The sequence below is a fragment of the Scyliorhinus torazame genome, chromosome 5, assembly GCF_047496885.1.
Source record: "Scyliorhinus torazame isolate Kashiwa2021f chromosome 5, sScyTor2.1, whole genome shotgun sequence".
NCBI lineage: Eukaryota > Metazoa > Chordata > Chondrichthyes > Carcharhiniformes > Scyliorhinidae > Scyliorhinus > Scyliorhinus torazame.
In genome coordinates, this window is record NC_092711.1 from 275,693,317 (window position 1) to 275,707,114 (window position 13,798).

Sequence of the window (13,798 nt, forward strand, 5' to 3'; positions counted from 1 at the left end):
ACTTTATCCTCTCCAGCTTGATGAACCCTGCCATGTCATTGATCCAAGCATCCACACAAGGGGGCCTCGCATCCTTCCATAGTAGCAAAATCCTCCGCCGGGCTACCAGGGACGCAAAGGCCAGAATACCGGCCTCTTTCACCTCCTGCACTCCCGGCTCATCCGATACCCCAAATAATGCTAATCCCCAGCTCGGCTTGACCCGGGCATTCACCGCCTTGGACATAGGCCTCGCAAAACCCCTCCAAAACCCATCCAGTGCCGGGCACGACCAGAACATATGGACGTGATTTGCTGGGCTCCCCGAGCACCTCCCACATCTGTCTTCCACTCCAAAGAGCCTACTCAACCTCGCCCTGTCATATGCGCTCTGTGAGTAACCTTGAACTGTATTAGGCTGAGCCTGGCGCAAGAGGAGGAAGAATTAACCCTACTCAGGGCATCAGCCCACAGACCCTCATCTATCTCCTCCCCAAGCTCCTCCTCCCACTTGCCCTTTAACTCCTCCACCGAGGCCTCCTCCTCTTCCTGCAGCTCCTGATAAATCGCCGAAACCTTGCCTTCTCCAACCCATACACCAGAAATCACCCTGTCCTGAATCCCACATGCCGGAAGCAGCGGGAATTCCCTCACCTGCCGCCTCACAAACGCCCTTACTTGCATGTACCTGAAAGCGTTTCCCGGGGGGAGCCCAAACTTCTCCTCCAATGCCCCCAGGCTCGCAAACGTCCCATCAATAAACAGGTCCCCCATTCTTCTAATCCCTGCTCGATGCCAGCTCCAAAACCCCCCATCCATCCTTCCCGGGACGAACCAATGGTTCTCCCGAATCGTGGACCAAACCGAGGCCCCCACCTCGCCCCTGTGTCGCCTCCACTGCCCTCAGATCTTCAGTGTCGCCGCCACCACCGGACTCGTGCTGTACCTTGTCAGTGAGTGCGGCAGCAGTGCCGTCACCAGCGCCCTCAGGCTCGTGCCCACACAGGACGCCATCTCTAACCTTATCCACGCCGTCCCCTCTCCCTCCGTTACCCACTTACGGATCATCGCCACATTGGCTGCCCAATAATAGCCACACAGATTCGGCAGCGCCAGTACCCCCTGTCCCTGCTACGCTCCAGAAACACCGGGCGGGATTCTCCACTCCCGCGCCGAAGTGGGCGCGCCGTCGTGAACGCTGTCGAGGTTCACGACGGCGCGAAACGGCCCCAATCCCGACAGATTCAGGCCCTGACAATGGGCTAGGATCGGGGCCGCGTCATCTACACGGGCCAGGCCTTGTCGCCCGCTTAAAGGCGGCGCCGCATAGATGACGCGGCCGGCGCTGCATAACTGGCGTCATCCGCGCATGCGTGGTTGCCGTCCTCTCTAAGTCCACCCCGCAAGAAGATGGCGGACGGATCTTGTGGGGCCGTGGAAGGAAGGAGGTCCTCCTTCAGAGAGGACGGCCCGACGATCGGTGGGCACCGATCGCGGGCCACCCCACATTTGAGGTACCCCCCGGTGCAGGATCCCCCCTCGCCCCCCCAGCAGGCCGCCCCCCCGCGTTCGCGCGCTGTTCCCAACGGCAGCGACCAGGTGTGGACGGCGCCGGGGGGGATCCCACCGTTTTGCCCTGGCCGCTCGGCCCATCCGGGCCTCAGAATAGCGGGGGTGCCAGAGAATCGCCATTTTGGGTGTCTCCGGCGATTCTCAGGCCTGCGGCCCGTGGAACTCGACCGGGCCGTTCCCGCCGCTTGGGAGAATCGCGGGAGGGTGTCGGACCGGCGTCCCGGGAAATTTTGGGGGCCCAGGCGATTCTCCCAACCGGCGCGGTAGTTGAGAATCTCGCCCACCCTCTTCACCCTCAGGGTCTTATTCGCGCACACAAAACCCACGATGCTCCTACTTACTCATTTGAAAAAGGCCTTGGGGATCAAAATGGGAAGGCACTGGAACACAAAGAGAAACCTCGGAAGGACCGTCATTTTTACCGACTGCACCCTACCCGCTAGTGAGAGTGGCAGCATATCCCATCTTTTTAAATCCTCTTCCATCTGCTCCACCAACCGCGTCAAATTAAGCTTGTGCAGGGCCCCCCAACTCCTAGCTACTTGGATCCCCAGGTACCGAAAGCTCATTTCCACCCTCTTCAGCGGTAACTCGTCTATCCCCCTTCCCTGGTCCCCGGAGTGCACCACAAAGGGCTCACTCTTCCCTACATTGAGTTTATACCCTGAAAAGTCCCCAAACTCCCTAAGGATCCGCATGACCTCCGCCATCCCTTCCACTAGATCCGCAACATACAACAACAGGTCATCGGCATACAACGACACCCGGTGTTCCTCTCCCCTCCGAACCAATCCCCTCCATTTCTTGGACTCTCTCAGTGCCATGGCCAGCGGCTCAATTGCCAGTGCAAACAACAAGGGGGACAAGGGGCACCCCTGTCTCGTCCCCCAGTACAGCCGAAAGTACTCCGACCTCCGCCGGTTCGTAGCCACACTCGCCACCGGGGCTCTATATAGCAGCCTGACCCAACTGATGAACCCCTCCCCGAACCCAAACCTCCGCAACACTTCCCAAAGATACTCCCACTCCACCCGATCAAAGGCCTTCTCCGCGTCCATAGCTGCCACTACCTCCGCTTCCCCCGCCACCGAGGGCATCATAATCACATTGAGGAGCCTCCACACATTTGTATTTAGCTGCCTACCCTTTACAAATCATGAATCACCCCCAGGACACAGTCCTCAATTCTCGTAGCCAGCACCTTCGCCAGCAACTTAACGTCAACATTAAGGAGCTAGATCGGTCTATACGACCCTCATTGCAATGGATCCTTGTCCCGCTTCAAGATCAAAGAAATCAGCGCCCTGGACATTGTCGGGGGCAAGGTCCCCCCTCCCTCGCCTTATTAAAAGTCCTCACTAGCAACGGGCCCAGCAGGTCCACGTATTTCCTGTGGAATTCAAACGTGAACCCATCTGGCCCCGGGGCCTTCCCCGCCTGCATGCTCCACAATCCTTTAACCAGCTCTTCCAGCCCAATTGGCACCCCCAAACCAGCCACCTCCCCCTCTTCCACCCTCGGGAACCTCAGCTGATCTAGGAATCGTCGCGTCCCCTCCTCCCCGCTGGGAGCTCAGACCTGTACAGATCCCCATAGAAGTCCCTAAATACCTTGTTTATTCTCACCGCACTCCGCACCGTATTCCCCCCTCTATCCTTAACTCCACCAATCTCCCTTGCTGCCTCCCTCTTCTGAAGCTGATGTGCCAGCATCCGACTCGCCTTCTCACCATACTAATACGTCGCCCCCTGCGCTTTCCTCCATTGTACCTCTGCTTTCCCCGTGGTCAACAGGTCGAATTCCATCTGGAGGTTCCTTCGCTCCCTAAGTAGCCCCTCCTTGGGGGCCTCTGCATACCTCCTGTCCACCCTTAAAATCTTCTCCACCAACCTCTCCCTCTCTCTCCCCTCTCTCCTCCCTGTGGGCCCTAATGGAGATTAGCTCTCCCCTGACCACTGCCTTCAACGCCTCCCAGACTACCCCCACCTGCACCTCCCCGTTGTTGTTGGCCTCCAAATATCATTCAATACACCCCCGCACCCGCCCGCACACCCCTTCATCCGCCAACAGTCCCACATCCAGGCGCCACAGCGGGCACTGGTCCCTCTCCTCCCCCAACTCCAGCTCCACCCAATGAGGGGCGTGGTCCAAGATGGCTATGGACGAATATTCCGTTCCCTCCACTTTCGGGATTAGCGCCCTACTCAAAATGAAAAAAATCTATCCAGGAGTAGGCTCTATGGACGTGGGAAAAGAAGGAAAATTCCCTGGCCAGCGGCCTGGCAAACCTCCATGGATCTACTCCCCCCATCTGGTCCAGAAACCCCCTGAGCACCTTGGCCGCAGCTGCCCTCTTACCCGTCCTGGACCTAGAACGGTCGAGTGCTGGGTCCAGCACCGTGTTGAAGTCCCCCCCCCCCCCCCATTATCAAGCTTCCTACCTCCAGATCTGGAATCCAACCCAGCATGCATTTGATAAATCCGGCATCATCCCAATTCGGGGCATATACGTTCACCAGTACCATCCGAACCCCTGCAACCTACCACTCACCATCACATAACGACCTCCATTATCCACTACAATATTCAGTGCCTCGAGCGACACCCGCTTCCCCACCAGTACTGCAACCCCTCTGTTCTTCGCATCCAGCCCTGAATGAAAGACCTGCCCTACCCATCCCTTTCTCAGCCTAACCTGATCTGCCTCCTTCAGATGTGTCTCCTGGAGCATAACCACGTCTGCCTTCAGTCCATTTAAGTGCGCGAACACCCGGGCCCTCTTGATCGGCCCGTTCAGCACCCTCACATTCCAAGTTATCAGCCGGATCGGGGGGCTACTCGCCCCCCCCTTGCCGACTAGCCATCTCCTATTCTAGGCCAGCCACGTGCCCGCGCCTCCCGCACCCTCCAGTCCCCCAGGTGGCGGACCCCCGCCCCGACTACCTCGCCTACTTCCAGCTCCCCTTTGGCCAATGCAGCAGCAACCCAGTTCCCCCCCCCCCCCCCCCTCCGCCCCCCCCCCCCCCCCGCTAGATCCTCATCTAGCCATTTTGCTCCCCCCATGACACTCCCGTAAGTCAGCTGACTCCTGCTGACCCCAGCCTCCCCGCCCTTCCGCGACCCCCCAGTGTGAGAATCCGCCCACCCCTTGGCAGTCAGTGTTCGCCCCTCTCCAGCACCACCCTTCCCTGCCGTCCCCGCCCCCATCCTTCCCTAACACGGGAAAAAGCCCCCGCTTTCCTGAACCCCCCCCCCACCCGGCACAGTTCCCTTTTGCGGCCTTACCCCAATTCCCCATCCCCGGGCCTCCACCCCCCCCCCCTCTTCCTCCGTGGGGCCCTGCCTCTCCTACACCGACACCCACACTCTCCCACAGCCCCCACATCAAATCCATTCACCCATCCCCACCCAGCACTCAAACGAAAAGAACATTCCCCAAACGCAGTAAACACAGTAAACCCCCCCCCCCCCACATGACAAACCCTCAATCTGAGTTCAAATTTTCAGTCTGTATAAAGTTCCATGCCTCATCAGGTGTTTCAAAATAGTGGTGCCGAACTTTGAACGTGTCCCAGAATCGTGCTGGCTGCAGCATCCCGAACTTCACCCCCTTCCGAAGGAGCACCGCCTTAGCCCGGTTGAAACCAGCCCCCTTCTTAGCCACCTCCGCACTCCAGTCCTGGTAAATTTGGATCTCCGTGTTCTCCCACCTGCTGCTCCGCTCTTTTTTGGTCCATCTCAGGACACACTCTTTGTCCATAAAGCGGTGGAACCTCACCACTGCAGCCCTTGGCGGCTCGTTGGCTTTGGGTCTCCTTGCCAAGACCCGATGAGCCCCATCCAACTCCAGGGGCCTCGGGAAAGCTCCCGCACCCATCAGCGAATTGAGCATCGTGCTCATATATGCCCCGGCATCGGGCCCCTCCACTCCTTCAGGGAGACCCAGAATCTGAAGATTCTTCCTCCTCGACCTGTTCTCCAGGTCCTCGAATTTTTACACCCACCTCTTGTGCAGCGCCTCGAGCGCCTCCACCTTCATCGCCAGGCCCAAGATCTCTTCTTCGTTCTCCGAGGCTTTTTGCCGCACCTCTCGGATCGCCGCCCCTTGGGCCTTCTGGGTCTCCACAAGCTCTCAATCGCCGCTTTCATTGGCGGCAGCATTTCTGTCCTCAGCTCCTCAAAGCAGCATTTAAGAAACACCTGCTGCTCCTGCGACCACTGCGCCCACACTGCTTGGTCTCCACCCGCTGCCATCTTGCTTTTCCTCTCTCACACTTTTCGCTGCACCAGGATCATTTTTTTAACCGCTCCACTCCTGGTCCAATCCATATAATGTTGGGGGGACCTTGCTGTCACCTTCCCACACTGAAAGCCGTCGAACAATTTCCGTTGGGGCCCCTCTGAAGAGCCCAAAAGTCCATTCCCGGCTGCCGAACATGCGACCTACCTAGGCATAGCCGCATCCGGAAGTCACAAGATTGAAGAGTTATTCATAGAAATATAGGGTGGGATTTTCTGGCCCTTCCCACCAGTGGGATCTTCACGTCCCGCCGAAGACAACCCCTCCCCCCTCTATGCAGTGGGTTTTACAGCGGCTTTGTTAGCTTTTGTTCCAGATGGAATGAAATGAAAGAGCAAAGAAGTTTATTGCAGTTGTTTAGGGTCATGGTGACACCGCACCTGGGGAACAGTGGGAGGCAGGATGTGCGTTGCAGGGGGTGGGAGGCCGGCCACTGGACTTCGCTATCGGACCACCCGCACAAAATGGCGGCCCGATAGCTTGATTCGCGACGGAATTCCTTGTGATCCCCCCCCCCCCATGCATAAATTTACATGGCGAGGGAGAGTAAATCGCTTCTGGTCGCCGCTCCCAGGGTCAGACCGAACCAGAAGCGATTCAGCTCTGGCAGCGGGACATAGTCTCCCGAACCCAGCCCATAAAATGCTGAATAGGCATGATAGAGTAGAGGCTGGAAGGATATTTCCCCTGCCCAGTGTTTCACAGTCTCAGAATAAGGGTTCGCCCATTAGGGCCTGAGGAGTGAAGAAACCTCTTCATTCAAAGGGTTGTTCAATTCTCTAGCCCAGAGAACTGTGGATGTACGATTGCTGAGTATATTCAAGGCAGAGATTGACAATGTTTTGGATACTAAAGGAATTAAGGGATTATGGAATAGTCTGGGAAGGCGGAATTGAGGTAGAAGATCAGTCAGGATCATATTGAATGACAGAGGAGGCTCAAAGGGCCAAATAGTCTACTCCTGCTTCTATTTCTTCTGCTCCGAGGTACGTACCCGTTTCTATACAGGGAGTAGATGCTTTTGCTCATTGGGAGGAGTTGGTATTACTTTATAAAATTGCCCCTCATTCAAAATGAGCGGCAATTTACTTGTATTTGCAGAATTATGACACCATTTTCTCAATAGGCTACAGAGCCTGTGGGACTCATCTGGGAAGGCCTGGATGTTCTGTGAACGGGTTTTAGACAGGGCAGCAATTCAGGCACTCACAGTGCTTATTGGCTGGAAGGAGAAAAAAACAGTGAGAGCTTCTGCTCCTGATTTCCATCCAATGCCCACGGCTGTAAGTGACAGTGAGTGAACATCACCTGAGAACAGAATCAGACTTGATGGTGATACTCATTATGGTTGGTTAGTCTGCTGACATGCTAACTCGAATGTCATGATCTTAATGCTGGCAGAAAATCAGTTACGATAACACCAATCAGGAACTCCAGCCTTCACTATCTGGACTTGGCAATGTTCCTGAGAGTTGTTAATGAGGATGGAATCATACTCCAGCAATCGGCACCCTCAGGACTGGAAGGAGGTAGTGGAAGAAAGGAAAGAGATATCTGTTCACACGAGTGAACCTGGTATGGAGGGAAAATCTTATGAGGAAAGGCTGATGGACTTGAGGTTGTTTTCGTTGGAGAGAAGAAGGTTAAGAGGAGACTTAATAGAGGCATACAAAATGATCAGGGGGTTAGATAGGGTGGACAGTGAGAGCCTTCTCCCGTGGATGGAAATGGCTGGCACAAGGGGACATAGCTTTAAACTGAGGGGTAATAGATATAGGACAGAGATCAGAGGTAGGTTCTTTACGCAAAGAATAGTGAGGCCGTGGAATGCCCTACCTGCAACAGTAGTGAATTCGCCAACATTGAGGGCATTTAAAAGTTTATTGGATAAACATATGGATGATACTGGCATATTTTAGGTTAGATGGCATTTGTTTCGGTGCAACATCGTGGGCCAAAGGGCCTGTACTGCGCTGTATCGTTCTATGTTCTATGAATATACTTACAATGGCATACTCCACGTCTTGCTGACACAAGAATGATTGTAGTGACCCCTAATCGTCGAGAGGTTCGTCAGATCTAAAGGTGGCGGTTTGACTGCAATTAAAACCATCATGAGTGAGCAGACAGATTCATTAAAATAGTTTTTTTAAATACTTATTCTGCCTCGAGTAGTCTTCTCACGTTTCCTTTGATTTTACAATACATCGGCAGTCTATTTTATGGATTTCCCGATTTCTAAAATTTTAAACATTCAAGTTTCAGCCTTGAAATGAACCACCTTGATCATTCTTTCACCTACTGAAAACACAACCTATATTCTCTCTTACGATATTGTATGCAGACAATGCTGACAATGACATTTACCTCCGAGAAGCTGCATAGTCTCTATAACATCATCCTGCGTAAAGCTGGAGGATGAAAAAGTATAACCTTACAACTTAGCTATTTACTAATGAGTGAGCCCCACTGCAGATGTTCACTACTGTCTGTGACTCTGCATCAGTAAAACCTCATGTATACCTTTGAGTGAGGCATATAGTCACATAAACACCCTATATGACTGTTAGGACCTAGGCTAGATCGAGGCCTGTGCAGAGTTGTATCGAGTTGTTGCCAGTAATAAACTTCATGTAGTTGTGTTCAATCAGAAGCCTAGCAAAGATAGGGTAGAGACAGATCCCGTGGGGTCTACATCAAAACCCTCAACATGTATGGTGGCAGCAGACTGTAAGCAACCACGATTTTCGCCACTGGAGTTATGATGGTTCCCCAGCATTACTCCAGCTTACCAATCACCCCTGCCACTTTGTGATGATGGTGGACGTTAAAAAATATGGTTTCCCATTTATTCTGATAGTGAATTTTCATTTTAGTACAGTTTGCAAATTAGGAAAATGACCTTTAGAAACGCTATCTTCATTTTGATTTTAATGTGGTAATTGTGAATGCTCCAAGGGCCGCACCAAACCTGCACATGCTCAGTCTTTTTCTAAACAAGCCACCACTTCCCTCTCCTGTGCCACCTGCTCACTGCCTCCTGTTTGTTACCCCTCTCCTTACTCTTCCACTCACTCCCCCCCCCCCCCCCACACTCATTGCTTTTCTCCCCTCACCCTCCCACTCCCTCCTGCTTGCCGGTTCCCATTTCCCGACCACCTGGTTACCACTTGCCATTTCCCAGACTGCCCCTCCTCTTCAGTTGTGAGTGAGGGAATGAACGAGGCGGAAAAAGGGACAGGAAGTGAATAAGACGGTCAGGAGAGAGAAGTGGGTGCACAAATAGGTCTAGCCCCTAGGTGGTGAGGACATGACCGAGCATTGTTCCCTGGCACTCTGGTAGTGCCCCCAGTACTTCTCCAGGGCACTGCCAGAGGGCCTTCTCAGGAGCTCCATTACATGGGTTCTCCTTATCCATAAGGTAAGGTTTTTACTTGGCAATAGTCTAGAAGTGCTAACTCTGGAAAATTACACCATCCAACAAAGCTGGAAAGGTCATTCTCGGCGGCAGGATCTTTTGGACCCCGCCGATGGTGAAGCCCCTCCACGGGTTTCCCGACGTTGGGGGAGGTGGGGGCAGTGCAGAGAATGGGACAGTGGGATCTAACCAATGGTGGGCCACAAGGGGAGCAGAACATCCTGCCCAGTTATTCGAAAATCACTTCCAACCCCAGCGTCACTAATTTAAACTCAAAGTTCAGCACAGGGCATCCTCACTCTCCAGACCACCAACCCACTCAACCCCACCCCCACCACCAGCCCCAGCCCCCAGGAATCCTCGGATCATATTTGCATCATAAAATACAAATGACAAATATATCATCTGATGTATTTTCCACTACTTTCTCCAGCACTATTCTGGTACATGAGACGTTTGGTGTTCAGAATTTCTATTGGTAGCACACAAACCCCTTACAATGTAAATAACCAAAAGGCCAGCAGGATCATCAATTGTATCTAAGGCACTGCTTCTCAAAATAATGATTTTTAAAATTTAACACAGCGCAGACCGTCAACTGCTCGCGACCACAGAAGGCCTCCAAAGCTGCCAATCTCCACCTCTTCTCCACCTACGCAACTTCATAATTAGATAGCGCCTTTAACATAATAAAACATCACAGCATTAAGATGAAGTATGGCACCAAGCCACATAAAGAGATATTGGCCGCCATTCCCCGACCCCCCCACCGGGTCGGAGAATTGCCGGGGGCTGGCGTGAATCCCGCCCCCGCTGTGTCCCGAATTCTCCGCCACCAGAAATTCGGTCGCCGCGGGCGGGAATCGCGCTGCGCCAGTCAGCGGGCTCACCCCCTGCGATTCTCCGTCCCGCGATGGGCCGATGTCCCGCCGCTGTCAACCCTCTCCCGCTGGCGTGGATTAAACCACTTTTTGAACGGCGGGACAAGGCGGCGTGGGCAGGCTCCGGAGTTCTGGGGGGGGGGGGGGGCGCGCGGGGTGATCTGGCCCCAGGGGGTGCCCCCACGACGGCCTGGCCCGCGATCGGGGCCCACCGATCTGCGGGCGGGCCTGTGCCGTGTGGGCACTCTTTTTCTTCCGCCTTCATCATGGTCTTCACTATGGCGGAGACGGAAGAGACTCCCTCCCTTGCGCATGCGTGGGGATGACGTCAGCAGCCGTTGACGCTCCCGCGCATGCGTCGCCCGGCGAAGACCTTTCGGCGCCGGCTGGCGTGGCACCAAAGGCCTTTCCATGCCAGCCGGCGGAGTGGAAATTATTCCGGTGCGGGCCTAGTCCCTCAAGGTGAGGGCTTGGCCCCTAAAGGTGCGGAGACGTCCGCAGCTTTATGGCGGCCCGACGCCGGAGTGGTTCCTGCCACTCCATTACGCCGGAACCCCCCGCCCCGCCGGGTAGGGCGCAATATACCTGAAAGGGTCGGAATCGCATAACGTGCAAGATTATCCGGAACACCGAGGAGCACCCCGCTATCTAATGCCCATCTTCGTAGATTGGGGGCCTCAGCGGGGATCTCCCCCACTCGGCCGCACCCAGCCCCATTTTCTGCACTGAGAAGTTCTGCTCGCCGGGACTCCTTCTCTCGAGCCCCCAACATGACCCAACCCAACCGCCCCCACCCAGCCCCAACTCAAGGGAGTCAGCAGGCAGGGGCAATGCCAGTCTGGCCCATTAGTACTGCCCCTGCCTGCTGACAGTGCCACATGAGCCTCTTGGCAGTGCCAGGCTGCCACCCAGGTGGCCCTCCCAGGGTGCCAGGCTGGCAGTTCCAGGGCACCATCGCGCTCAGAGGGAATGCACCTAGGGGCCTCCCACCTCCTGGGAGACCCTCACGACTGCGGTTCCATCTGGTCCCCCTTGTGGAGACCCGCATTGAACGGCGCTTCCCAGAGGTGCCAAGGTGAGGGAGTTAGATCGTCTTGGGTAGATCTTGGGAAAGCATATTAGAGTGAGACTAGCTGTCTCACTCTAATAGGCACATTTGCCAGAAAGCGATTCCACCCACAATGGGCGGGATTCACATCGCAACATCTCACGAGATCGTGTTAGATCTCGAGTGGCGTGGCAAGACAGGTAGATCCCTGAAGTGAGATCTCTTGGCATCTACCAGACAAGTTGTGCGCACTGCTTTTTGGGTGCAGTGTGACCAGTTGAATGAAAGTTGAATGACCAGTTGGGTGCAGTGTGACCAGTTGATCCCGCCCATAGGTTTTAAGGAACGTATTAAAGAGGAAATGGATGTAGAGAAACAAGAGAGGTGTGAGGTGGGAATTCATGACCTGATAACACAAATAGAAATAGAGAAGTAAGATCGGATAACCATTACAGAGACATTGCTACAAGAAGGCATCTGAATATTGAAGAATACATGACATTTAGGAAGGACAGGAAGTTAGGAAAAGGTGGTGGATTGACTCTGGTAATAGCACAATAGAGAGGGATGACCTAAATTCAGGAAACCAGGATGTAGAAACAGTTTGGGTAGAGATAGAAAATGGCAGAGGCAAGAAGTCACCTGTGGAAGTCATGTGCAGGCCCCCGAACAGTAACTACACAGTAGGGTGGAGCATAAAGGAAGAGATCAATGGAGCTTATCGGAATGGTATGACAATAAGCATGGGGGAATCTTAATAGGCGGCACAATAGCACAGTGATTAACACTGTTGCTTTGCAGTGCCAGGGTCCCAGGTTCAATTCTTGGATTGGGTCACTGTCTATGTGGAGTCTGCACTTTCTCCACGTGTCTGTGTGGGTTTCGCCCAGACCCTCTGGTTTCCTCCCACAAGTCCCTGACGTGCTGTTAGGTGAATTGGACATTCTGAATTCTGACTCCGTGTACCCAAACAGGCGCCGGAGTGTGGCGACTGTTGTATTCTCTATTCTGCTTTACCTGGATGGTTCGGATGCGTTGAATAAAGAATACAAAGCTTTGCGAACAAACAAAACTATAAATGTATTACACTACTAACTAAAATTTGTTCACATTCCTAAAGTAGAAGGATATTATATAAAACTATGCTATCTCTAACTTACAGACCTTTCAAGTATACAACTGCTCTCTATGCCTGACCCTCTTCCAGCTCTCTCCTAACTCTCAACTCCCAGAATCCCCAAGTCCATGATATATATGCCTGTTATGTGGTTCCCTCTAGTGGTGTGAATTATCATACCCTTTACATCCCAGTCAATATACATATCATGATAGTGACTAGGGGCTTTTCACAGTAACTACATTGCAGTGTTAGTAAGCCTTCTTGTGACAATAATAAAGATTATTATCTACATATAGACTTGAAAAATCAGATGGGCAAAGCTAGCATAGATGAGGAGTTCATAGAATTATTTCAGGATAGTTTCTGAATACAGCAGATTCTGGAGTCAGGCTATACTAGAGCTGCTTTTGTGCAACAAAGTAGGATTAATTAATGATCTCATAGCGAAGGCACCCCTGGGTAGCAGCAACCATAATATAATTGTGTTTTACATTCATTTTGAGGGAGAGAAGAGTGCGTGGAAGACTAGTATTTTAAATTGAAATAAGGGCATTTATGTGGCAGTGAAAGCGAAGTGTGTTAGTGAATTGGGAAATGACGTTAAGCAGTAGATCAATAGCAATGCAGAGGTAGACATTTATGGGGATATTTCAGAATACACAGAATAGAGACATTCAAATGAGAAAGAAAAATTCCAAGAGGAGGACCCACCATCCATGGTTGACTAAAAGGTTAAAGACAGTATCAAACTTAAAGAAAAAGCATATCATTTCACAAAGACAGGCGATTGACAGAAGATGGGACAGAATATAAAGAACAGCAAAGAATGACAAATAGATTAATAAGGAGGGAAAAATGGAGAGAGTATGTGAGAAAGGTAGCGAGAAATTTAAAGATGGATATTAAGAGATTCTATAGATATTTAAATAATAAAAGTTAACAAAAAGTGAGAACTGGTCCGATAGAAAGTGCATCTGGGGAATTGAAAATGGAAAGTAGAGAGGTGCCAGATGATTCAAACAGGGATTTTAATCACTCTTCACTATAGAAGGCAAAAGTATCATCCCAGAAATTGCTGTAAATCAGGAAATGGAAGGGAGGAAGGAACTCAGCAGAATTACAAATACCAGGGAAGTGGCATTGAGCAAACTGTTGGGGTTGCGTGCTAAAAAATCCCGGGTCCAAATGAACTTCATCTTTGTGTCTTCAAAAGGGGAGACAGAAAGCAGGAAACTACAGGCCAGTTAGCTTAACATCTGTCATAGGAAAAATGTTAAAAGTTATTATTTATGCTGTTATAAAAGGGGACGTAGAAACATTTACGGCAATCAGGCAGAGTAATAGGGAAATCATGTTTAACCAATTTATTGAAGTTCTTTGAAAGAGTCACATGTGCAGCATATAAAGGGAAACCAGTGGATGCAATGTACTAAGATTTCCAGAAGACCATAAGATAAAGGAACAAAATTAGGCAATTCGG

The 13,798-nt window shown here is 52.2% G+C and overlaps 1 protein-coding gene across 3 annotated transcripts in view; it reads right to left on the minus strand.

Annotated features, from left to right (window-relative positions):
• The window catches only part of gab3 (GRB2 associated binding protein 3), a 174,422-nt gene that overhangs the window by 14,121 nt on the left and 146,503 nt on the right, over positions 1-13,798 (minus strand). For all 3 annotated transcript variants that reach the window (XM_072505607.1, XM_072505606.1, XM_072505609.1), the window contains one exon: positions 7,858-7,948. In XM_072505607.1, coding sequence (XP_072361708.1) covers positions 7,858-7,948 — 91 coding nt within the window. The remainder of the gene's footprint in view (positions 1-7,857; positions 7,949-13,798) is intronic.